Source organism: Nuphar pumila, chromosome 3 (genome assembly GCF_984573655.1).
Source record: "Nuphar pumila chromosome 3, dmNupPumi1.hap1.1, whole genome shotgun sequence".
Taxonomy (NCBI): Eukaryota; Viridiplantae; Streptophyta; class Magnoliopsida; order Nymphaeales; family Nymphaeaceae; genus Nuphar; species Nuphar pumila.
In genome coordinates this window covers 60,235,923-60,259,704 of record NC_143251.1, presented here as the reverse complement: position 1 = coordinate 60,259,704, position 23,782 = coordinate 60,235,923, and the positions used below count along the sequence as shown (strand labels likewise).

Here is a 23,782-nt window from a genome sequence, read left to right as displayed (position 1 = left end):
GTAGAAATGGGAAGAAATCACCATGGACTTCGTGGTGGGCTTGCCCAAAACACGGAAACAGCATGATGCCATATGAGTAATAGTTGACCGACTCACCAAATCGGCTCACTTCCTACCCATACGGATAAATCAATCCCTTGAGAGTCTAGCAGAATTATACATCATATCGGAGAGGACTATCCAGAATTGTTCAACTATATGGAGTACCAGTCTCTATCATATCGGATCGAGACCCTCGGTTTACTTCTCGGTTTTGGGGCCAGTTGCAACAGGCCTTGGGTACAAAGCTGAAGTTGAGTACCGCTTTTCATCCCCAGACCGACGGACAATCAGAGAGGACTATCCAGACACTTGAAGATATGCTGCGAGCATGTATGCCGGATTGGAAAGGTGGATGGGACAAACATGTTGTTTTAGCTGAGTATGCTTACAATAATAGTTACCATGCGAGTATCGGCATGGCTCCTTTTGAAGCTCTGTACGGAAGACCTTGCAGATCACCTGTGTATTGGGACGAGATTGATGAACGCTCGATAGAATCGTCAATCGTGTTGCAACATTATACTCAGCAGATCAAGATGATAAGAGATAGACTGCTATCAGCCCAGAGTCGGCAAAAGAGTTATGCAGATCAGAGGCGCAGAGAGCTCACTTTTGATGTGGGGGATCGGGTTTTTGTAAAAATATCACCCACCAAAAGTGTCTTTCGTTTTGGTAAGAAAGGAAAATTGAATCCCACATATGTCGGACCTTTTGAGATTTTGGAACGAATTGGAGAAACGGCCTATCGTATAGCTCTACCTCCCCAGTATGATCAGATCCATAATGTATTCCATGTATCTATGCTGAGGAAGTATCTTCGAGATCCATCGCATGTCATCCAGTATGAGGACGTAGATATAAGGGAAGACTTAACAATGGAAGAAAAACCAGTGAAAATATTGGAACGAAGCGAGCGAGTCTTGAGATCAATGACCATTCCTCTCGTCAAGGTGAGATGGCTGCACCATGGCATTGATGAAAGCATGTGGGAACCTGAAGCTAATATGCGAGAGAAGTACCCCAATCTTTTCGAGTAAGTACCTACAGGTAAATTTCGAGGACGAAATTCTTTTAGGGGGAAAGGATGCAATAACCGCATTTTTTTCCAATAAAAAATTTAATATTTTAGGCGTAATTTGGGCATTTTGGGCATGGATCCAAGTTTCTGATCCAGAACCCATACCTAAGTGTTACCTGTTATATATATAAACCTATTAAATATATATATATATAAATAGAAAATAAAAATAAAAATATATCATTAGGTGGGGATTTGGATCCAACTATTGATCCACATTTTTTAAGCAAGACCCAGATCCAACACACGGTTGGATCCCAAGTTGCGGGTCGCGGGTTTCGGACCTAGACCCGGGCTAAGTTATGGGTAGCGATAAAGAGGGAAATCGGGGTTAGGATTCTGAAAGACCCCTAACACGATTTTGGCAAAGGGGCGCGGTGTGGAGCCGCCAAGGGAAAATCTCACCCTCCTTCCTTTTTGGAAGGAGGGGGGAGGGGGGTCGCTCCTCATCAAAAAGGGGGGGGAGGGGGTCTCGCCCCTCGTCCGCAATCTGCCTCTGATCTCCCTGTCTCTCTCCCTCTCGATCTTCACCTCCCCCTCGACTCCTCTACCCTTCGGATCGATCTCCGAGCTCTGGCTTGTTGCTCGAAGCCCTTGTCGGAGACGCCGACCTCTTCTCTAGTGGGACCTTCCCTCGTGGTTGCCGCAACCTCTTTGCCGGAAAAAGGTAGGTTTTCCTGTGTTTTTTCTTTTGGGTATTCGGTGGGTCGAGCAAGGGGGAGTGGGGTGCCGGAATCCAACGAAAAAAAAAAGCGGGGGTTCGATTCTGCTATACGAGTTGTCCGAAAACCCCAAATCAATCGATTTAGGGATTTCGGCTGCCGTGAAAGGACACCCTAATTGAAAAGAAAATTGGGGATTTTTGGCTAGTGTGAAAACTCCAACTGCAAGGGGTTATAAACTGAATATAATATCAATCTTTGATTGTGGAATCTATGGGTGTTTATGTATATGTTGGCAATACAAGAAGTTTGTCTTTATTGTTAACATACATAGTCTCGAGGAGGATTCAGAATCAATGTGGAATAAGATAGCGGGTGGCATGAGAAAGGTGGCTAAGGAGGTATTGGGTGAGTCTAAAGGCGGTGCACCGCTAGGTAAGGATACATCGTGGTGGAACGATGATGTCAAATTAGCTATTAAGGTTAAAAGAGAGTGTTATAGAAATCTAAGTAAGAGTCGTGATAATGAAAATTTGGAGAAGTATATAATATCAAAAAAAGAAGCTAAAAAAGTAGTTCGGAACACGAGGGATAAGGTATATAAGGAGGTTTATGACAAGTTGGATACCAAAAAGGGCGAGAAGGATATTTATAGGCTTGCAAAGATGAGAGATAGAAAATCGAGGGATCTGGGTATGGTTAGATGTATCAAAGATGAAACGCAAAGGGTTTTAGTCAAAGATGAGGAGATTAAGGAGAGATGGAAAGATTATTTTGATAAGCTATTTAATGAAAGTCATGCTCAAGATCTTGGAGACTTGTTCATTCCTTTTCATGAAATGAATCGTGACTTCATGCGCAAGATTCAAAAGAAAGAAATTGCAGAGGCTTTGAAGAAAATGAAATCAAGAAGGGCAGTTGGCCCAGATGGTATACCTATCGAGGCTTGGAAATGCTTGGGAGAGAAAGGTTTAGAATGGTTGACAAATCTTTTTAACTTGATTTGGCGAACAAATAAGATGCCTAATGAGTGGAGGAAGAGTACTTTGGTGCCTTTATATAAGAATAAGGGTGATATACAAGATTGCACAAACTATCGTGGTATAAAACTCATGAGTCATACTATGAAACTTTGGGAGAGGGTGATTGAGTCTAGGTTGAGGAAGGTTGTCATGATATCGGAGAATCAATTTGGTTTTATGCTTGGAAGATCAACTATGGAAGCTATACATCTTCTTAGACAACTTATTGAAAGATATAGAGAGAGGAACAAAGATTTGCATATGGTTTTTATTGATTTAGAGAAGGCATAAAATAGAGTACCTAGGGACGTTCTCTGGTGGACAATGATGAAGAAAGGTGTTTCTCTCAAGTACATTAGTATAATTAAGGATATGTATGAAGGAGTAGTAACCAATGTCCGCACTTGTGGAGGGGTGACAACCAATTTTCCTATAACGGTTGGGTTACATCAAGGATCTGCTTTAAGCCCTTTCCTATTTGCTATAGTGATGGATGAGCTTACGAGATCAATTCAAGAAAATGTGTCGTGGTGTATGTTGTTTGCTGATGATATTATTTTGATTGATGAGTCTAGAGCTGGGGTTAATGCTAAGTTAGAATTATGAAGACAGACATTGGAAGCAAAAGGTTTTAAGTTGAGTAAGAGTAAGACAGAATACATGGAATGTTGGTTTAGTAAGCAACGAAGTAGTGATGGGAGTGTAGTGAAGCTTAGTGAGCAAGAAATACCGGTGGATGATTGTTTAAAATATTTGGGATCTATCATTCAAAAGTATGGAGAAATTGATGGAGATGTAAATCATAGGATAAAGGTTGGGTGGATGAAATGGAAAAGTGCAACTGGAGTATTGTGCGATCGTAGAATGCCATTGCGGTTGAAGGGAAAGTTTTATAGGACGACTATTAGGCCCGCTTTACTATATGGTAGGGAATGTTGGGCTGCCAAGAGACATCATATTCAAAAAATGAGTGTAGCTGAGATGCGTATGCTGAGATGGATGTGTGGAAATACAATAAAAGATAAGATTCGGAACGAGGAGATACGTAAGAAGGTAGGCGTTGCACCCATTGAAAATAAGATGAGAGAGAATCGTTTACGGTGGTTTGGACATATTCGGCGAAGGCCTAATGATGCTCCAGTTAGAAGGATGGAGAAATGGGAGAATATATTAGTTAAAAGAGGTCGGGGTAGGCCTAGGAAGACATGGATGGAGGTGATAGGAAAGGATATGAATGCTTTGAACCTCACTGAGGACATGGCATTGAATAGAAATGATTGGAGGAGAAGGATCCATGTGGAAGACCCAGAATGATTTTCTTTTTTGGTTCATATCGACGACCCCAATTGTTTTGGGATGAAGGCGTAGTTGTTGTTGTTGTTGTTGTTGTTGTTGTTGTTGTTGTGTTATCTGAAGTATTCAATTGCAGTAGGTATGTTTAGTTTTTCTGCATTGGATGAAGCGCCAAATATGTTCGGATAACGAGTAAGAACTTGGGCTTAGTTGCTAAATGGCCATACAGACACTTTAATTGTTTTTAGCAAACCTGTTATTTTATAGGATGGCTTCCTCACATTATTTCCTTCCTCGTTCGATTAAGTGGTGATCCCTGGTTCTCATTGATTAATTAAGTGTGTTTCTACCCTCTGGAATTTCTGAATGTCTTATTAGTAAAGAAGTGATGTTTTAGATGTAGAAGTCTGCAGTTCTTTCTTTCTTTCTTTGTTGTTCATGTAAGATTTATAATCAACGTGGGTTGCGGCTTGTGTTCTGAAAAAGGGGTTGCACAGTCCCCTCAATATCACGATGATGTGATAGCAAAGAAAAAGTTGCATTTATATCCTATGTGGTTCTTGATAATATAGACAATATATATAAATATATATATGTATGTATGTATCAGCGTTATGACTTAATCAAGATTTCCTTTTCATTTAGTTCTGAAAATCAGTCTCGACTAACCCTGTTAAGGGATGTCAAACACTCGGTTATAATATACATAGTTTGGGTATTGGTCCGAATAGTAGACCTCGTTGGCTGAATGAAAACTATTGTGCAGGTTCTCATATGGTATGACACAGGTTATTATTCTGACTTCATAAATTTTCAGACTTGTCACGTGTTCTGAAAGTGTTAATACTCAGAGTTTGTATGATTATTTCTCAGTTTAAGTACCACAGATTATAAGATTGTAATATTCAAATCGTGGCATGTTCTGAATATTTTCCCCATGATTAATTCAGTTGCATATTATGATGCTATTCTGTTTTATATGAAATTGCACAATAACCCGATGCTCATTGCCGAGTTAGCTGCCTAATTGATGATAATATTTTGTTTCATGGGCAGTGGCATATTAAGTTGATACTTAGTACTTTTTTAGATGCATATTAAGTTGATTTAATATGTAGCTGCATATGAAATTGATATATGTAAATGGGTTATAACACTCTTAAGATTACATGGCGTGGTCCCTATATGAATCAGTTGGGTCTGCATAACTAAATGGATACCCGATGCGGGTACTTGGGTTGTTAAACCTGTGCGAAATATCAATTACAATGATGAGAAACTAAAATTTAAATTTTGTTGGCTTGACTGGTTTAAAGGTACCAGAGCACTCTGAGTGGGTTTGTGCAATCAATATGAAAAGAAAAATTGAGATGTGTATGCCTTGGTAAAATGACTAAGGTCCTACTACTATGATAGTAGGAGGTAGTTTGGGACAATGCCCCTGTACTTTGGGTAAATTAAAGAAATAAAAGATCAGACTCGGGTTTACCTTGGAGAGGGTAGGTGGTACAAAACTCCGGGAATATGTGTTTAACTGTTTCGAGCTAAAGTGACTCGTTGGTCCCCCGTCCTCGGAGTTGGGGGACCCGGACTACCAATTGTGTCCTAGGTGGTAGCTTCATGTTCTTCTGCAGAAGTTAGGGATGCATCATGCTTTGGTTTTGGCCTTTGGGAGGTTCTCTCGATCACTGGCCGCTCCCTTGGAATTTCAGTTTCAGTTAGAACGTTCGGGTTAATAAAATACCTTTGAATAATATACCCCCGAATGTTCTCTTTTGTTACGGTTGCCTTGGCCCGTGTGTACCCATGGGATAAGAAAAGATAAACACTAATTAGAGCAGTTTAGGTATCACCTTGAGTAGACATAGTATACTGTCAATCTTACATATTCGTGTAGAATGTATTTCTTTACTCCCAACATGCTTTAGAAATGGTAATTGTGAGAGGATTTATTTTCTTTTGTAATCGTTATATGAAAATTTTGCATGTTAGTATATCTGGGTAGTTCTTACTTGTTTTATTTAATAATACTGAAAATCATACAAGGCACCCACATCACATGCTTGACACCTGTTATACCTGCGAGAAATTTTACAGAAATTCCTACTTAGACAGTAGTAGTCTAATTCCTATAAATTTACTATTTTCAGATGAAAATAGGGTTTATGAGCGACAGCTGGATGAGGCGTTGATCGAGACTTGATCTACTTGTTCCTGGGTTGTCCTACTTTCGTTCAGATTGGATTTTGTTTGAGACTCATAATGTGGAAACTCTGATGTTTAATTTCACTATTATTGAAATGAAAATAAATGGTGTGGTTATCGTTCCGGAATGATTAACCTTGAAATTATTATTTGTTTCTGTTGTTCAAAAAAAAATCCTCAAGAATTTGTGTTAGAAATTTCGGGGCGTTACAAAGCAAACCCTGACCAGCTATACAACCATACCATTTGGGATTCAAACTTGCAGCGTCCCAACATAAGGTGACAGTGCACTAACTGTATCTACCAGACAAGTGAAGCCCTCGTTGGTCTTACTGAAAAGGGGGATCAGGCAGGGGCATCACCCCTGCCTGTCGGTCGGAACAGAGAGGCGGCAAAAAGGGGGAGGGCACGGCAAGGTTGTTGGCCCTCCGGCAACAAGCAGAGGAAGAAGGGGGATGTGGTAGGGACCATTGGCCTCCTGCCGACCCAAACGAAGAGGGGAAAGGCTCGGCAGGGGCCGTTGGCCTCCTGCCGACCTTTCGGCATACCCAAGGAAAGGGCGCAACAGGGGGTTGTTGGCTCTCTGTCGGCCTTCCAGTGTACAACGAGAGAGGGGGGGGGGGCAGGGCAGGGGACTGTCGGCCCTGTGGCGACACAGAGAGAAAAGGAGGGTGCGGCAGGGGGGCGTCGGCCTCCTGCTGACCCTCTGACAGACAAAGGAAGGATGGAAGAAGATGAAGAAACAGAGGAAGAAGAGAAGAAGAAAGGGTAAGGGGGTTCCCTGAGAGTCGATGAGCGTCGGCATCGGGCCCCCCTGGGAGGTCGTCGACCCCGGGGTGCGGTCGCACGTCGGGAGCGAGAGAGGGATGGAGGCATACCTGGGAGGTCATCGGCGGCGACAGCGGCGATGAGCGGGATGTGAGGGACGCGACGCTGTCGTCGACCAGCGTCGCACGCGGAGAGGGCAGAGCCGAGAGGGAGGCGAGAGGGGAGGAGCGCAGGGGTGAGAAAACCCTCCCTCCTCTCTGCGATTTTTAAAGAGGGCTCGAGTGGGGCAAAACGGGAAACCCCACCGGGGTTTCCTTTTCTAGTGAGGAAAGAGAGGAGGGAAACGGGTCGGCTACGGGGGGAGAAAAGAAAAAGGCGAGGGTTTAAAACCCTCGCGATAACCGCTTATAACCCTAATGGATTACGGGTCGGGGTTTGACTCGGGTCCAAATTTATTTATTTTTTTCGAAAAAATAAGGGTTTTACACTTGGTCTTGAAATCGAGGAGGAAAAAGTTTTTTGATTGAGAAAAAGCTTTATATGGTCTTAAAAAAACTCCTAAAGTTTGGTATGATAGATTTAGCAAGGCTATGTTGAATTTGGGTAATAGATCTTGTTATACTAACACAAACTTTTTTGTCAAAGATATAGGTTCTAACATTAACATTCTTCTATTGTATGTGAATGATATGATTATTATAGGAAGTGATAAAAAGGGAAATGAAGAAAATAAAATTATTCTTAAAAATCATTTTGATATGTTTGGTCTTGGTTATTTGAAATATTTTTTAGGTATAGAAGTGACTTACTTACCCAGAGAATATATTTTATCTCAAATGAAGTTGGATGCATATAATTGTCAAATCGGGAATCTCAGATGACAAGAAAGGAGATGTGTTGAAAGTTGTCAATGTGAAATTAAGACTGAAAGATGAAATCCTTCTTGAAGATCTAACACCATATCGACAGTTGATCGAGTCTCTAACTTACTTGTCCATTATAAGGTCAGACATAGCTCATGTTGTTTATTCAGCAAGCCAATCTCAATATGCACCAACAACGGTGCATGAGTGCAGTCTTGAGGATGGTCAGATATATCAAAAATTCTATAATTAAAGGGTTTTTCTTATCCTCTTCCTCTTCTTTGGAATTAATTGGTTATACTGATGCAAATTTGTGAGAAAATCCTAATGATAGAGTCTCCACTACTAGATTTTGTGTGGTTTTAGGGGACTCTAATATCTTGGAGGTGTAAGAAGCAACAGAAGGTCTCATTGTCTTCAATAGAAGCTTGTTGAAAAGTATATGGCAACGAAGATATAATTGTGCCATGACAACAAAATCTATGGAGATTACTTGGTTGAAAAATCTTATCAAATATATAGGAATCATCATCTCCAGTTTTTTGAAGATGTGTTGCGACAACAAAAATGTTGTCTATATTGTGAGCAACCACACCTTCCATGAACGAACAAAGCATATAGAGATGAACTACCGTTATGTTAGAGAAGAGTACTTAAGAGGAACAATTGAGTTGCCCCATGTGACTTCCGGGTGTTAGCTGGCAGATTTTTTTTTACTAAGGTCTTACCTTTGCCTCGTTTCATTTCTCGTCTTGGCAAACTTTCAGTTCAAACCACAAGTTTAAGGGGTAGTGTTAAATTGTATAGTTATTATATATACATATGTATATATATATATATATATATATTCTTAGGATTCCTATGTATTTTCTTTAATTTTGTATTTTTAATAGGTCATGCCCATTAGGGCCATTTTGGTACCTTTCTATTTTTTAATTTTTGAATCCCTTGGGACTAGTTGGACTAGCCCTCTTGCACTCTTTGTTCTCTATATATATATGGGATTTCTCCCATATATTTTTCATGCTTTTCTTAAGCATTTTATTAGTGAATAAAATATTATTTTTATATTGATCGTGTTCTTTCTTGTGCTATTGTGAGTGTGTCTTTGTGGCCTTGTATTTGTTAAAATACATGTAATTCATATATATATATATATATATATATATATATATATAATACCCGATAGGGGTATTTTAGTCATTTCACAAGTACCCGATAGGGGTACTTGTTTTTCCTCTTTTATTTTCCCTTTTATTTTTTGTAAAACATATTTTTTATTTTTATGTTTTTTGCTCACACAAAAGGGACCCCACCATGTAGTCGATGGGCTCCCAACGATCACATTTGTGACCGTTGGGGGCTCCCAACGACTACATGGGGAGCCCCTAGGTGGCTCTCCTTTTAAGGCCTCTTGGCCATTCTCCCTCTCTCTCTCTCTTGTGTATAAATAGGGGTGAACCCCTCTTGTATTCTTCACTCTTGAGAGCTCTCTCTCTTTCAATAAGAGACATTTATATTTTTATGTTGTGTTGTCTCTTGTGGGTTTGGGTATTAGCCTTTTTTGTTTGCTCATTAGTGGATGTTGTAAGTGCTTAGTGCACTCTTTGTTTTTCCGCATATTTCATTACATGGTATCAGAGCCTTGTGTATTCTCTTCTTCTTAATATAGCTAGTTGTATAGCTATTTTTTTTTGTTGTTGTATCTCTCTTCTTTTATCCTCTTGTGAGTGATTATTATGGAAGGAGAACAAAAGATTGATCCTTCAAGCTCAATGGCTCCAACTACATGATGTGGGCCGCCGCCATGGAAAACAACCTCAAAGGAAAAAAACTTTGGGGATACGTTATGGGCACCATTCCGGAACCACAACTCGAACTAACTAAGATGGAAGGTGATCAAGAAAAAGCTCTTGAAGGAGATGCCCGCATGAAGGCCATTGAAGATCACCAATCTAAAATAGAAGATTGGGAAAGTAAGCATGCCAAGATTCTTGCTTGGTTCATGAACAATGTGGAGCTCAAGATTTGCGCCAACATTGCCAAATTTCGGATGGCAAATGAAGCATGGTTCTTCATGAAAGGTATGTTTACCCAAAAAGACCTTGCTCGTCAATTCTTTCTTCAAGAAAAAATCCGGACTATCAAGCAAGGAGAAATGAGTGTTAGGGACTACTTTAGCACTCTTGGCCCTCTATGGGATGAGCTATCTTTACTAGAACCAAAATGGGTTTCTAGTATAGATGTGGAGTTAAGGAGAGAACAAATGGAAAAAGAACACTTTTTCCAATTTTTACATGGGCTTAGGCCCGAATATGAACAAGTTAGATCCTCCCTCCTACATAGATCAAAGCCTCTTCCCTTGGAAGATGCCATAGCCGAAATATGCCAAGAAGAAACCCGTCTTGGCATGATTAAAGGAGGAGATGATGTTTTGGCCGAATCAAAACCCGGCAACCATATGAAAACTTACAAACCTCCACATTTTGGAAGACAAAATAACTATAATGGCAACTATAGAAAAGCCATTTGCCATCATTGTCAAGAACCGGGTCATATAAGACCCAATTGCCCTAAGTTGAATGAAGCACCAAAAAATAAGGTTGCTTCCGTTGAAGAAGCTACTCAAAAGAAAGAGGAAGCAATCAAAGGAAATGACACTTTTTCTCTTGCTCAACTATCGGAAGCACTACAAACTCTACTCAAGATTCCATCAACTTCGGGTGCTGCCGTTGCTTCCTCCTCTCCTCCAGGTATGTCGTCTTGGATCCTTGACTCTAGAGCTTCCTTTCATATGACCTCCCTTGAAAATGAGTTTTCCGATTTATGTAATAATTATAAAAACTCCTATGTTTCAACTGTCGATGGTACATCTTTACAAGTAAAAAGTTTTGGAACCTTAAACTTTTCAAAAGATTTCTTTGTGCCAAACGTGAGAGTTGTACCTCAACTTAATTTAAATCTTCTCTCTGTTGCTCAAATATGTGATCATGGATGTAAAATCTCCTTCTCAACTAAGGATTGCTCTATACAGGATCTCCGGTCCGGGAAGCTGATTGGGCAAGGCCATAGGAGGGGAGATCTCTATTACATGAGCAACTTGAAACTCCCCACTAACTCTTTTTGTAACCATGTCCAAGATAAAAATATTGATATTTGGCATCAAAGACTTGGACATCCAAGTTTCTCAAAAATGTACTCATTTCCATTTGGAAAGAAATTTTGTAATGAGAAACATTTTGTTTGCAAGAATTGTATTTTTGGGAAAATGAAATCTACTCCTTTTCCAAACCGAACTTTTGTGTCCAAAAGACCTTTTGAGTTAGTCCATTCGGATGTTTGGGGTCCTTCCCCCGTCATGTCTAAAGGAGGGTACTCCTATTACGTCACTTTCATCGATGACTACACTAGGTATGTATGGATCTACTTTCTCAACTTAAAATCCGAAGTCTTTGAGTTTTTCAAAAAATTTCATATGATAGTTAAAAATCAATTTTTAAGTAATATCTATACTCTTAGATCCGATTCGGGTGGAGAATATTTATCAAATGAATTTCAAAACTATTTAGAAGTAAATGGAATTTGTCATCAAAGATCGTGCCCTAGGACTCCCCAACAAAACGGCTTGGCCGAAAGAAAGCATAGACACATCATGGAAACCACTAGGACACTCCTTATTTCCAAAGAAATTCCAAAGAATTTTTTGGGCGAAGCGGCCTTAACCTCAACTTACTTAATAAATAGAATGATATCTTCATCCTTACAAAATACATCTTCATACGAGAAACTATTTGAAAGAACACCCAACTTCAATAGATTAAGAGTTTTTGGATGTAAATGTTTTGTCCTTACTCATAAACGGGACAAATTATCTCCTAAAGCTATTGAATGTGTTTTCTTGGGTTATGGAGAAAATCAAAAGGGTTTTAGATGTTTTGACTTGAAAAATAACAAACTCTATGTATCCAAAGATGTAACATTTTTGGAAAATGAAAATGGTTTTGTGAAAACTAAAGATATTGACGAAAGTGAATATACTTTTTTGTTTGATCTTCTATCTCAAGAAGATGAGACTCCTTAAGAAGAGGAAATCTCTAATGAGTCGTTGAATGACCTAGAGGAAATTCCTCTTGATAATGTTATAGATGAGAATAATAGACCAATCCAAACATATGTTAGGCGTGGTCAACAAACTCAGATGAGCGCCTTAGAAAAATACTCTCAAGGATCCAACATAGAAGAAACCTCTTTAAGGAGATCCAGTCGGATCTTCAATCCTCCTAATAGGTTTGTTTCCTATGAGTCCCTAACTCCAAGATATAGAGCATGCCTAATTGCGTTGCATTCATTTCATGAACCCTCACACTATAATGAGGCCAAAGATATTCTCCAATGGGTTGAAGCCATGAACTTAGAGCTTAGTGCTCTTGAAAAAGCAAAAACTTGGGAAATAACTTTGTTACACACTGGAAAGAAATCAATAGGATGTAGATGGGTCTTCAAAATTAAAACCAAGAATGATGGTTCATTAGAACGTTATAAAGCACGGTTAGTTGCTAAAAGATATGCTCAGGAATATGGTATAGATTATGAAGAAACCTTCGCACCTGTTGCTAGAATGACTAGTGTTAGGACTCTTATTGCTATTGCGTCAGTGAAAAAATGGCCTATCTATCAACTCGATGTTAAGAATGCATTTTTAAATGGCGAATTAAATGAAGAAGTTTACATGGATCCACCACCAGGAGTATGTATTGGTAAAAATAAGATTCTCAAACTTAAAAAGGCATTATATGGTTTAAAACAAGCCCCAAAGGCTTCGCATGATAGATTTAGTAATGTAATGCCAAGTTTGAATTTTCGTTCATGTTATACTGACACTGCTTTGTTTGTGAAAAATACAGGGTCTTCAGTAGTTATTTTACTACTTTATGTTGATGATATGATCATCACAGGAAGTGATGAGCAAGGCATTAATGATATTAAAAAGGTTTTGAAAGAAAATTTTGATATGTCTGACCTTGGTTTCTTAAGATATTTTTTAGGAATTGAAGTGGCGTACTCTCCTCGAGGGTACATTCTCTCTCAGATGAAACTTGCTGCTGACATCTGTTCCAAATCCAGTATCTCCGATGATAAGAAGACAGAAACTCCAGAAGTCATCAATGCAAAATTAAGGTTGGAAGATGGAACACCTCTCGAGGATCCTACTCCCTACCGGCAACTTGTTGGGTCTCTAACCTACTTATCCATCACACGGCCAGACATTGCTCATGCCGTCCACTCTGTCAGTCAGTTTCAACATGCACCTACAACCGTGCACATGAGTGCAGTCTTAAGGATCGTCAGATATATCAAAAATACCATAACTAAGGGAATTTTTCTTTCCTCTGCCTCGTCACTTGATTTAATTGCGTATACTGATGCAGATTGGGAGGAAATCCCAATGACCGAGTCTCAACTACCGGATTTTGTGTTTTCTTAGGTGACTCTATGATTTCTTGGAGATGCAAGAAGCAACACAAAGTATCCCTGTCCTCGACGGAAGCAGAATATCGTGCTATGGCCACTACAACCATGGAACTTGTGTGGCTAAGAAGTCTCCTCAGTGATATGGCATTGTCATCTCTACTCCTTCGAAGATGTGTTGCGACAATAAAAGCGCAATCTATATTACAAGCAACCACACCTTCCATGAGCGTACTAAGCATATTGAGATGGACTGTCATTACGTTCGTGATGAATAACTAAGAACCATAGCACTACCTTACGTCACATCAGAATACCAGTTGACGGACTTCTTCACTAAGGCTCTTGCGGCTCCTCGGTTTTGGTTTCTCCTTAACAAGCTTTCGGTTATATCCCCGTAAAGCTTGAAGGAGGGTGTTAAAATACATGTAATTCATATATATATATATATATATATATATATATATATATATATATATATATATATATATATATATATATATATATAAAATACCCGATAGGGGTATTTTAGTCATTTCACAAGTACCCGATAGGGGTACTTGTTTTTCCTCTTTTATTTTCCCTTTTATTTTTTGTAAAACATATTTTTTATTTTTATGTTTTTTGCTCACACAAAAGGGGCCCCACCATGTAGTCGATGGGGCTCCCAACGGTCACATTTGTGACCGTTGGGGGCTCCCAACGACTACATGGGGAGCCCCTAGGTGGCTCTCCTTTTAAGGCCTCTTGGGCATTCTCCCTCTCCCTCTCTTGTGTATAAATAGGGGTGAACCCCTCTTGTATTCTTCACTCTTGAGAGCTCTCTCTCTTTCAATAAGAGACATTTATATTTTTATGTTGTTGTCTCTTGTGGGTTTGGGTATTAGCCCTTTTTGTTTGCTCATTAGTGGATGTTGTAAGTGCTTAGTGCACTCTTTGCTTTTCCGCATATTTCATTACAGTATTTGCCCATTAGTGGCTTGTGTTGTGCCTTAGGGACCTTTTGCATGTGCACTTACTTGTATGCTCTTAGTAGCATTGTGATTGTATCTTTGCTTAGCATTTGATTACATGAGGTTCATCTATTTAGGTCATGTCTTTCCGCATTTATGGATAAACTATAAAGATAAACCTATTCCTTGTGCATATGTGGGTGCGAGGGTGGGTCGGTGTGCTTGCATGTGTGCCCATACACACACAAAACACCAGCATATGTACGTCAGTTAATCAAGTTTGTACTCTTCAATATGAATCATCACAGAATGGGAGTGATAAGAAATAGCTTCATTACTATAAGAAACAGTATCAACTATCTCCATCATGCCACGAGACAAATAACAATATGGAATGTCATTGCCATATTGATAACATTAATAATGTACTTTTAAGAAACATCACCATAAAGGTTTACTATGTCCTGGGAAACTGAAATAAAGAAGGCCTCAATGGTATGGATCTTAGCAGCTTACCAACGTAACACCTTCTTTTGAGAGTTCCTCCAAAGCAACACGATCAAAAACTTTTCCATCCAAAGGAGATTCATCAATCTGTAAGAAAACTAAGGTCCACTGAACACAATCCTACATTACACTTCAAAAAATGAAACTTTAGCAAAGCATACCTTCCAATCCCCAGTGTGGAAAATTGTACCATCATTGCAGCGAAGCACCAAACCACAGCAGTCAGGTATTGAGTGTGTAACCCGAATTGGTTCCACTTCAAATGGACCAGCAATGAATCTTCTCCTTGTTTTAAATATCTTTAGCCTAGATGGCACAAAAATTCCAAATTCTTTCAAACGTTTTTTGATGAGCTGGTGGCAAACAACAAGAAAGTGTCATTACCTTCTATCCAGGAAGACAGCCAAAAGAAAGATAAAGAATGACACATCAACATGTCACAAAATAACAAATACAGGTATAAGTTAGCCTTAATTGTAATTGTAACAAGGCTCTTAAAAATAAAACCAACAAAAGGAAGCTAATTTACCACTAGAACTATCTACTAATCAATCAACAGTGTTTCCAACCACAAAATGGCATTCGAAACTGCTGTAGATCCACTTAACGAGACATACCTCCATGGTGAAAGATGAAGCATATATTGGTGTATTTGAGTCCAAAGCTGGGATTACCTGCACCAGAAGCAAGTTCAAGGTTTCAAAATCCGTATGTTATAATTTCGTAGCATCTATGCCTAATTTTATTGGTTACTTATAGCTAAATTTTGATAACCTCCAACCTCCCTCAACAACCTGCTTCAGAAAGACAACCAACTTCATCAACTAATAAATAAAAAAGGAATATCAACTTATGCAAAATAGTAGAATATTTAATACTAAACATACAAATATCTTATAGCACTTATGCATGCTCCCCTTCCTACCTCTCAACAACTCCCGGTTTGGACACAGAAGTAAAACTACTCTAGCATATCATTAAAATGTTGGTATAAAATATATGACAAAACCAGGTTACAGCATAATGGCATTTGTGTAAATATCATTCTTGTCATAAGTAATTATGGGCTTGTAGTCCCATTGTTAGTGATATAATATCGTGTGTTTTTCTATAATATTAAATTCTGAGACTTCATAAAATTTGGCTAAGTGTTGTAGTAAAATCGATAAATCCTCGATTTCAGATGGCGTCAGTTGAGTCTGGGTTTGGCCCAGGTCTCATTGACAAGACCTAAACGAGCCAATTAAGATATGGTAAAACTTTTTATTTTTTACCTTTAAATTCGAGCGAAATTCGGGTTAAATTCAGGCAAAAATCAGAGGCAAAATTCAAGTAATATATCATTAGATGCATCTCAAAATTTTGAAAACATTGATATTTTGTTTTTCTGAATTCGAACTACGGTTCGCCGGAAAATCGCATTTTTTCAAAAATGACCCGCCTCGATGTGATCAATTCTAGATTGGATCTGATCGGATCTGTTCGTATGATCCAAGTTAATATGAATTTAGACCCAGTCCAAGACCCATATTAATCAAGATCTGGTCCAGTTTGAGATCCATGTGGATATTAGATATGGATTTGAATCCAGATCCAAAATCCAATTCCAATGAATTTAAAGTTTTAAATTAAATATAAAGGTTTAATTGAGTGAATTTTCAAGTTAAAAAGACTCCCAGAGGGTGAGATACCCTCTGAAACTTTCTAAATTTTTATTATTTAATAAATAAATAAATAAATAATTATAAAAATAATTAATTTCGAAATTTTATTTTTGGTATGGCCTAATATGTAGGGATTCTAGAAGAGCCCACATGTAGTAAAAAGTAAAAATAATAAAGTAATAAATTTGTTAAAATGTAGAAAAGAGGTTAGAGATCTCCACACCAAATGGGTAAGAAACTCGAGAAGGGACATCACTCTCTCTCTAGAAGACCAGAAAAAAAATTATAAAAAGGTCTAACTAACCCCTCTCTCTAGAATTCGTTTTCTAGAGAGAGAGAAGGAAGAAGGGAAAAGAAAGAAAAGAAAAAAAGAGAAAGAAAAAAATACGAGAGGAAAAAGGAAAGGAAAGAAGAAGGAGAGGATCTCCTTTCGTTCAGATCATCCGACGTATACTTTCAGTTCTTTTTCGTTTCTCAATAAAGGTATGGGTTCCACTTTTGATTCGAAGTGGGAGAAATAGTTTAAATCCGATTTGTGTGGGGATTCTAGATGGAAAAATCATAAAGCTGATTTTTCTTTACATGTTCGGTCACATGCCTTGATGTACGTGGGCATGAAACTCGATTTTTACAAACCCATAGCTTGTTTCTCTTGTTTTTCATGTTTTAACCATTGATTTTTTCTTCGCAACAGCATGCTATATATATATATATATATATATATATATATATATATATATATATATATATATATATATGAACCTTGGAATCGAACTTGTTTTGGACTAGCCAACGCAGTTCTGGTTTGGGCCAGATGTGACCCCAAACCAGGCCTGCCGCAGGCCCTAATATATATATATATATATATATATATATATATATATATATATATATATATATATATATATATATATATATATATATATATATATTGAGAAGCAGTCATCGTTGCATATGGGTAGTTTAGTAATTACTCAAGTGGTTAGGGGTATCATTGTAAATAAGACCTTTTAGTCTAATCTCTCTTTATTTAAGAGAGATTAGACCTAATTAGAGATTATGATTCCTCTCTCTCTCTCTCTCTCTCTCTCTCTCTCTCTCTCTCTCTCTCTCTCTCTCTCTCCTTTTTTTTCTTTTTCTGTTTTCAGGCAGTCACTCCAGCCGACGTCAACATGGTATCAAAGCCACCCACCCTAGGTGCCTAACATCGCCAACGATGACTGCTTCTCAACAATATATATATATATATATATATATATATATATATATATATATATATATATATATATATATATATGTGTGTGTGTGCGTGTGTGTGTGTGTGGGGGGGTGGGGGGGGGGGTGGGGGGGGTGGGGGGGGGGGGGGGGGGACTGATCATGCGAGGTCTGGTTTGGACCAGATCTGGTTCGAACCAGACTTGTCGCAGATTCCAGCATGCTGCCACTGCAGATTTGGCTGTGTTAGACTTGTTTACGTACACTGAAAAGTGGTGCCGATATTTTTTTTGTTAAAGGTGCATTTGATTAAACTGTTAAACTCTGAGCTGAATGGGCAATCTTTGTCATCCATGATGAGTTTTTTTTTGTTTTGAAATTTCTGTAACATTCTAACATGCACAGGTATAATGGTTCCTTGTTTATGTTGAAACGGTTAAGACTACTGATTTTTCATGTTAAGACCTTACAAGCTCATTTAGCTGTAAATCGATTATAATGTAAAATTCTGGAATTTTTTCTGTGTTCCTGGTTGCGCTTAATATGAACCAGTGTGCCTAATTAAAACAGTTTGACCCTGTCCAGAACATGGACAGATTGTTTTTGCACGTCCAGAATTAAAGTGTACGCAGATTTTCGTACGTACAAAGTTTCACATACTCTGATAATGTTCTTCATGCGTTGATGATGGACTTTAGGAATGATTTTTTAACAGATTTGTATGCCCAGAATTACTCTAAAGATGTTTTCTTATTAATTTGTAAATTTTAGAGAAAAACCGTAAAACCTGGGCAGGAAGTTGGTCATGTTAATCGTCAGTGTGATCATCCGATTTGATTTGCCGTATCGATTTAATTTGTGAATCGCGGTATGCTTCATGCCCGTCAAAAAGATTTTTCTTTTCATCAGGTCTGGACCATATTAAAACTGGTTCGGTGGAAGCTTAATTAGGGTTTGATAAACCTCGGGAAAGGACCTGTTCATGCTAGTCTGAATTTATGTGATTCCAATCGGATTTTTTTTCTTTCTTTGTACAGACTCATATTTTCATACAACCTATGCCTTTTTACTGTGCATGCCCATGTACCTTCAGTATAATCGGTTGAGTTTTGGGACTGTTGTTTGCCTTAGTGCACCAGAAAGATGTTGGTTTACAGCATGTTATTGTACGGAACGTATCATACTTGCTTAGGTTCAATCCAGGCTCAATATTAGTTTGTTCTTATTGCTGCTATATGTTCTATTTGTGATTTTTGGTGGGCTGTTATAGGGCGGGACAACGCTGCACATTTTTGTGCAAGACTGTCCGTTGTCCACTGTTCACTGTCAGATACTATTGGCTGCATGTTTATGCATGAGAAACATGTTTCCAATAGCATGCTAGTGTTGTCCTGTGTAGGGGGCAGTATAGCTTTAGCTCGGTAGTTACGTTCTGTATCCCGAGCATGCCCGAATTGGCAATGGTGTTTATTGGTTATGTATGCTTATGAAATTGAATATCATGTTGGCATAAATGTGCATATCATGAACACTTAATTTCTGAAGTTATTTTAATGTTGCAATAACATGATCATGTGTGTATGCTTGGATGTTATGCATGAGATGAATCATGAAAGAAAAATGCATGTTGCAAGCAAGTGTTTATATGCATATGCAATTTGTTTTATATGTACATTCTTGTTTTGTATGAATGAATGTGCATTGTGGACATGTTTAAATAATTGTGTGGTTTCATGTTCACTGAGGATTTTTGCATAAGATGCAACGATGGTCAGATGTGAACTATTGTACGCCATGTGAGCTATGAGCATGTGTTGCTCTAAGATTTGTGTATATGCATTGCAAAATTCATTTTTGAAATTATTGGTTTTCTGAATTAATTGCACTGTTAAATATTATAACGGCTAAGGTCCCGTGTTATAGTTTGCATGTTGATTTGCAAAACGATTTTTTTGGTAAAAAATTTGATTATTGTTAAAAAGATAAAAAAGATAAATAGTGTAATTAATGTTTTTCTTCCTTGATGTCCCTTCTAGAGTGTGAGAATCCTGGATTGCGGTTTTAGGGAAACCGTGAAGAGATTAAAACTTCGTGTGTGATTGTGCCCCTGAATCTGATACGGTGGTTCGCCTCCCGACCATGGTTTTAGGGAGTTTTCAGTCGCTTTGCCTGGGAGTGGTGTTGTAGACACAATTGTTGTTATTAGTATACCAAGAAAGTGGCATCGGTGGATGTTGATTTCTCTAGTGTCCCGACATTAGATGTTGATTTCTAAGATTTTGATGGATGGTGTTGATTCCTGATATCGATCGAAGAACAAGTGTGGAACCCAGTAATAAAATACAAATTGTGTGTTAAGCTACAACTGAAAACCTATCTTGAATTTTGAGAATTTGTTGTGCCCGTTTTGAGTATCTACGGGTTTTGATGAGAAGTGAAACTAAACTTGCGTAAATTTAATAAAAACATGCATGCAAAAGATAACTCTGATAATAACTTAATAATTTATTCATGCATGTGCATTGGAATCATGCATATTTACTGTTTTGCATTAGTTCATGCATTCTTACTTGTTTTGTTTCATGTGAGATATTGTTAATGCATGATAATTGCTTTTAAATGCTTAAATAGTAATTGGTTTATGAGATGTTTGTTGTTATATTTCTTCTAAGAACTTAACATGAATTTGATTTATATTTTTTCTTGCTTATTTGGAGTTTTAGAGGAATTTGTACAAAGAATCGTTGATTCTTACCCAGTATTTTCTATGTTTTTCACAGGATCCGAAGCTCAGTGATGAGGACGACTGCCGCAGGGAGCCTACGAGACTGTGTGACTTATCTTCTGTTATTTTTTAACAGTGTGGCTCTATGATTTTAAATTTTAATTTACTTTTCTTTTCAAACTTCGATTTTTTATTAATAATGTTAGTTATTTTGTTTAGATGGTTCAATGTAAAGATCCCTTGTAATTTGGAAGTTGTTAAGTCTGTGAGGCCTCAGATCCTTGAGTTTTTGTTTTCGCAATTGTTTTAAAAAAAATCACTTTTCAATGGGGATGAGTTGAGGTTGTTACAGATTTGGAATTAAGGTTGTAGTTAAGTTGCAGTAAAACCATATTTTGGAAATCAAAGTGGATAGAGGAAATGTCTAATGAGTTGGAAGAACCACATTGCATCCCCTTACCTCTTCATCATCTTCACCTTCCTAAATTTTTTCCTAGAATGATATTGGAGCTCCACGAATCCAAGTAAAATCCAACCAGTTACCCTTAAACCTCTTTCATATCTCCTTGAAGCATCACCATTTTTGTTAAATCTTAAATCCTTTTGCACTCTCCTCTCTTTAATATTTTATCCAACTTCCTTTAATTATCTCATTGAACCTTCTTCATTTTCCTTAAATCCTAGATCCTTGTAAAGACACCTTTGTTCTTCATAGATCGTCTAGTGGGACTAAAAGAGAAAGAAAAATGGATGAAGATACACATGTACGAAAATAAGGACAAACATGCCCCTGAATAGATACTCTACATATATACATTTATACAAACACATAGACCAACACATTCACAAATATATTTGTGTGTGTGCACGTGCTTGGATCCTTAATTTTTTGTAAAATTCATATTCAGCTAGACTTGTATATTGGTTTTATTTACTTAAATACATATATGTCTCTGTGTGCTCAGATGCTAAATTTTTGTAAAAGTTACATGCACCTATACCTTTACATAATGATACTAAAACCTTCCAGACCCAATACCCTTTTGGAGGTGAAAATATGGAAGCCAAAAGCACTAAAATTCCATGAAATATACTTTAAGAACTTGATAAAATTATGGAACAAGGAGGCAATTAAACTAATTAGTGTCAGACAATTTGGCAAAAGCACTAAACTAATGCTTACCATGAATACCGTGACATCATGCTACTTAAGAGGGCAGAATAATATTAAAGACAGGCCATCCAGGAACAATACAGTGTAAAACTTGACGGCAAACATAACTACTTGGACTTGATTACTAGCAAAATCTGTGGTTATAATAAGTGGCGAGGAATCTTTACCCAAGGCAATGCACCAATGTGATCCTCATGGCCATGTGTCAGAATAACTGCCTCAATTTTATGACTCCATCGTCTAATGAATGTTGTATCAGGTAGTATTTTCTGAACGCCAAGTTCGTCATAGCTAATGTCCAATCAGAAGAACACTTAATATTCATAATTCAGCACAAAATACATAATATCTGATATCATTCCAAAGTAGCAATATGCATGAGCAAGAAAGATACAACAAAAGAAGGCATTAAAAATGTTAACTAGTTAGGCAACTGGACCCACAAGACATGAAGAAGCCCTCCCTTATCTTGGACAAATGCAGAAATGGTGCCCCTGTTAATATTCACTGTAAATGTACTCATTACAAAAAAAGAAAGAAAATCTAGATTCTTCACTCAATCTTCCCAAGAACAGACTGACAAAGAAAATCCACTGCTCAGAAAATGGCCTAGGAAATTATAGTTGCTCCCAAGAAATACATATTAAATAGTTTCTGGCTCCTTGATTGGTGGAAGTTATGAAGGCAAGAAATGTTAACACGGATATTTGCTTCTTAAAAGTATTCCCATATAGACTTGAGTGACATCTACCACTGGGATTTTGATGCTTCTCATTATAAGTTTTATCAATATTTTCTCTGACCAAAGAATTTAAACCCGATTTCTTTCTAAAACATGTATTGGGAAAAAAATTAACAAGTAACAATAGGCCTTCAAGACTCCAATAATTCAAATGGGGTTCTTTTTCACCATGTATGTGTTTAGCTGAAACAATTAATGGAGGGATTTCATTCCCTAAAGCCTCCACTTGTCTCATGGAAGCATTGCAAATCATAGAAATATTGCATTTGCTAATCATGAGAAGCACATTAAATAGAGGCACTAAGCATACCATCGACATCATTAAGGAGAGGTCATATAACCTATGTAACACGAATGCTTCTAGCAGAGCACTGCACCCGTGTCGCACCCGCACCCTTGCGAGTGCGACACTTGGACAAGGCTTCCTTTGTGTCAGGTGAAGTTAACCACACAGAGGTTCATTTCTATCCAAAAGTAGATTCAGTTAACCCTAACCAAGTCCAGTTTTATCTATATTATAGATATAAATACATAAACGCACATACATACATATGTATATATATATATATATATATCCGCACCTCAACACCAGTGTGGTGTTATTTTTTATTGATGAAGAATAGCAATTGTAGATTGTTAATTTGATTTATTGCATGAATTTATGCATGATGAATTGATGATATGATAATTATTTTTATTTCATTAGTGTTAACTTAAAATTGCTAAAAGTATATATATATCCTCCCCACACCCAAGTTTTTTTAAAGTGCCGCATCGCCTCATCCGCACCCGTATCTGCACCTGCACCTATGTGACATAGCATATAACTAATCATGTAACTGAAGTCTTCATGACATCATGAACTATCATTTCAGTGACAATCTCATTAAGAATGAACACTTCTGATATACTTGCCCAATTTCACAGAAATCATAGCCTAAATTTGACGTGATCATTGTATCTTAAGGGGCAATTTTGTGCAGTTACTTTATTTCTTTCTACAGCTGTAAGCAATATCTCAGTCATTTTGTTAGGATAAACTGTTACAATGAACTGAAAAGTGCATTTTTATTATGGACACAAATTTTTGCATCTTAATTTTGTTGACATCTAGAACTTATGAAAGCAGAAGTGAGGGTAGTCTCATGCAAATTTGATTCGCTTTATAAATGTTTTAAAGTGACATGCAAACATGTTCGGTTAGAGTATTAATCTTTTTAAAGTTATATTAGGCCAGGGCTATTTTGGTGCCTTTTAGGAATGTAATGCACATTTGGGGAGAGAGAGAGAGAGAGCATTCATTTACTCTTATCCTAATTTTGAGGAAAAGGATTTGATTTTTCTCCCTCTCTGTCATATATCAGAATCTTTTATATTATTTTTTCCCTGTTATTTTATAG

General features: G+C 37.7%; 1 protein-coding gene across 1 annotated transcript in view; it reads right to left on the bottom strand.

Annotated features, from left to right (window-relative positions):
• EMB2746 (RNA-metabolising metallo-beta-lactamase family protein) overlaps window positions 1–23,782 on the bottom strand; it is a 157,638-nt gene that overhangs the window by 116,566 nt on the left and 17,290 nt on the right. The window contains exons 3-6 of the mRNA XM_089999530.1: window positions 21,808–21,931; window positions 15,480–15,536; window positions 15,024–15,215; window positions 14,872–14,949 (exon numbers count right to left, since the gene is read on the bottom strand). Coding sequence (XP_089855656.1) covers window positions 14,872–14,949; window positions 15,024–15,215; window positions 15,480–15,536; window positions 21,808–21,931 — 451 coding nt within the window. The remainder of the gene's footprint in view (window positions 1–14,871; window positions 14,950–15,023; window positions 15,216–15,479; window positions 15,537–21,807; window positions 21,932–23,782) is intronic.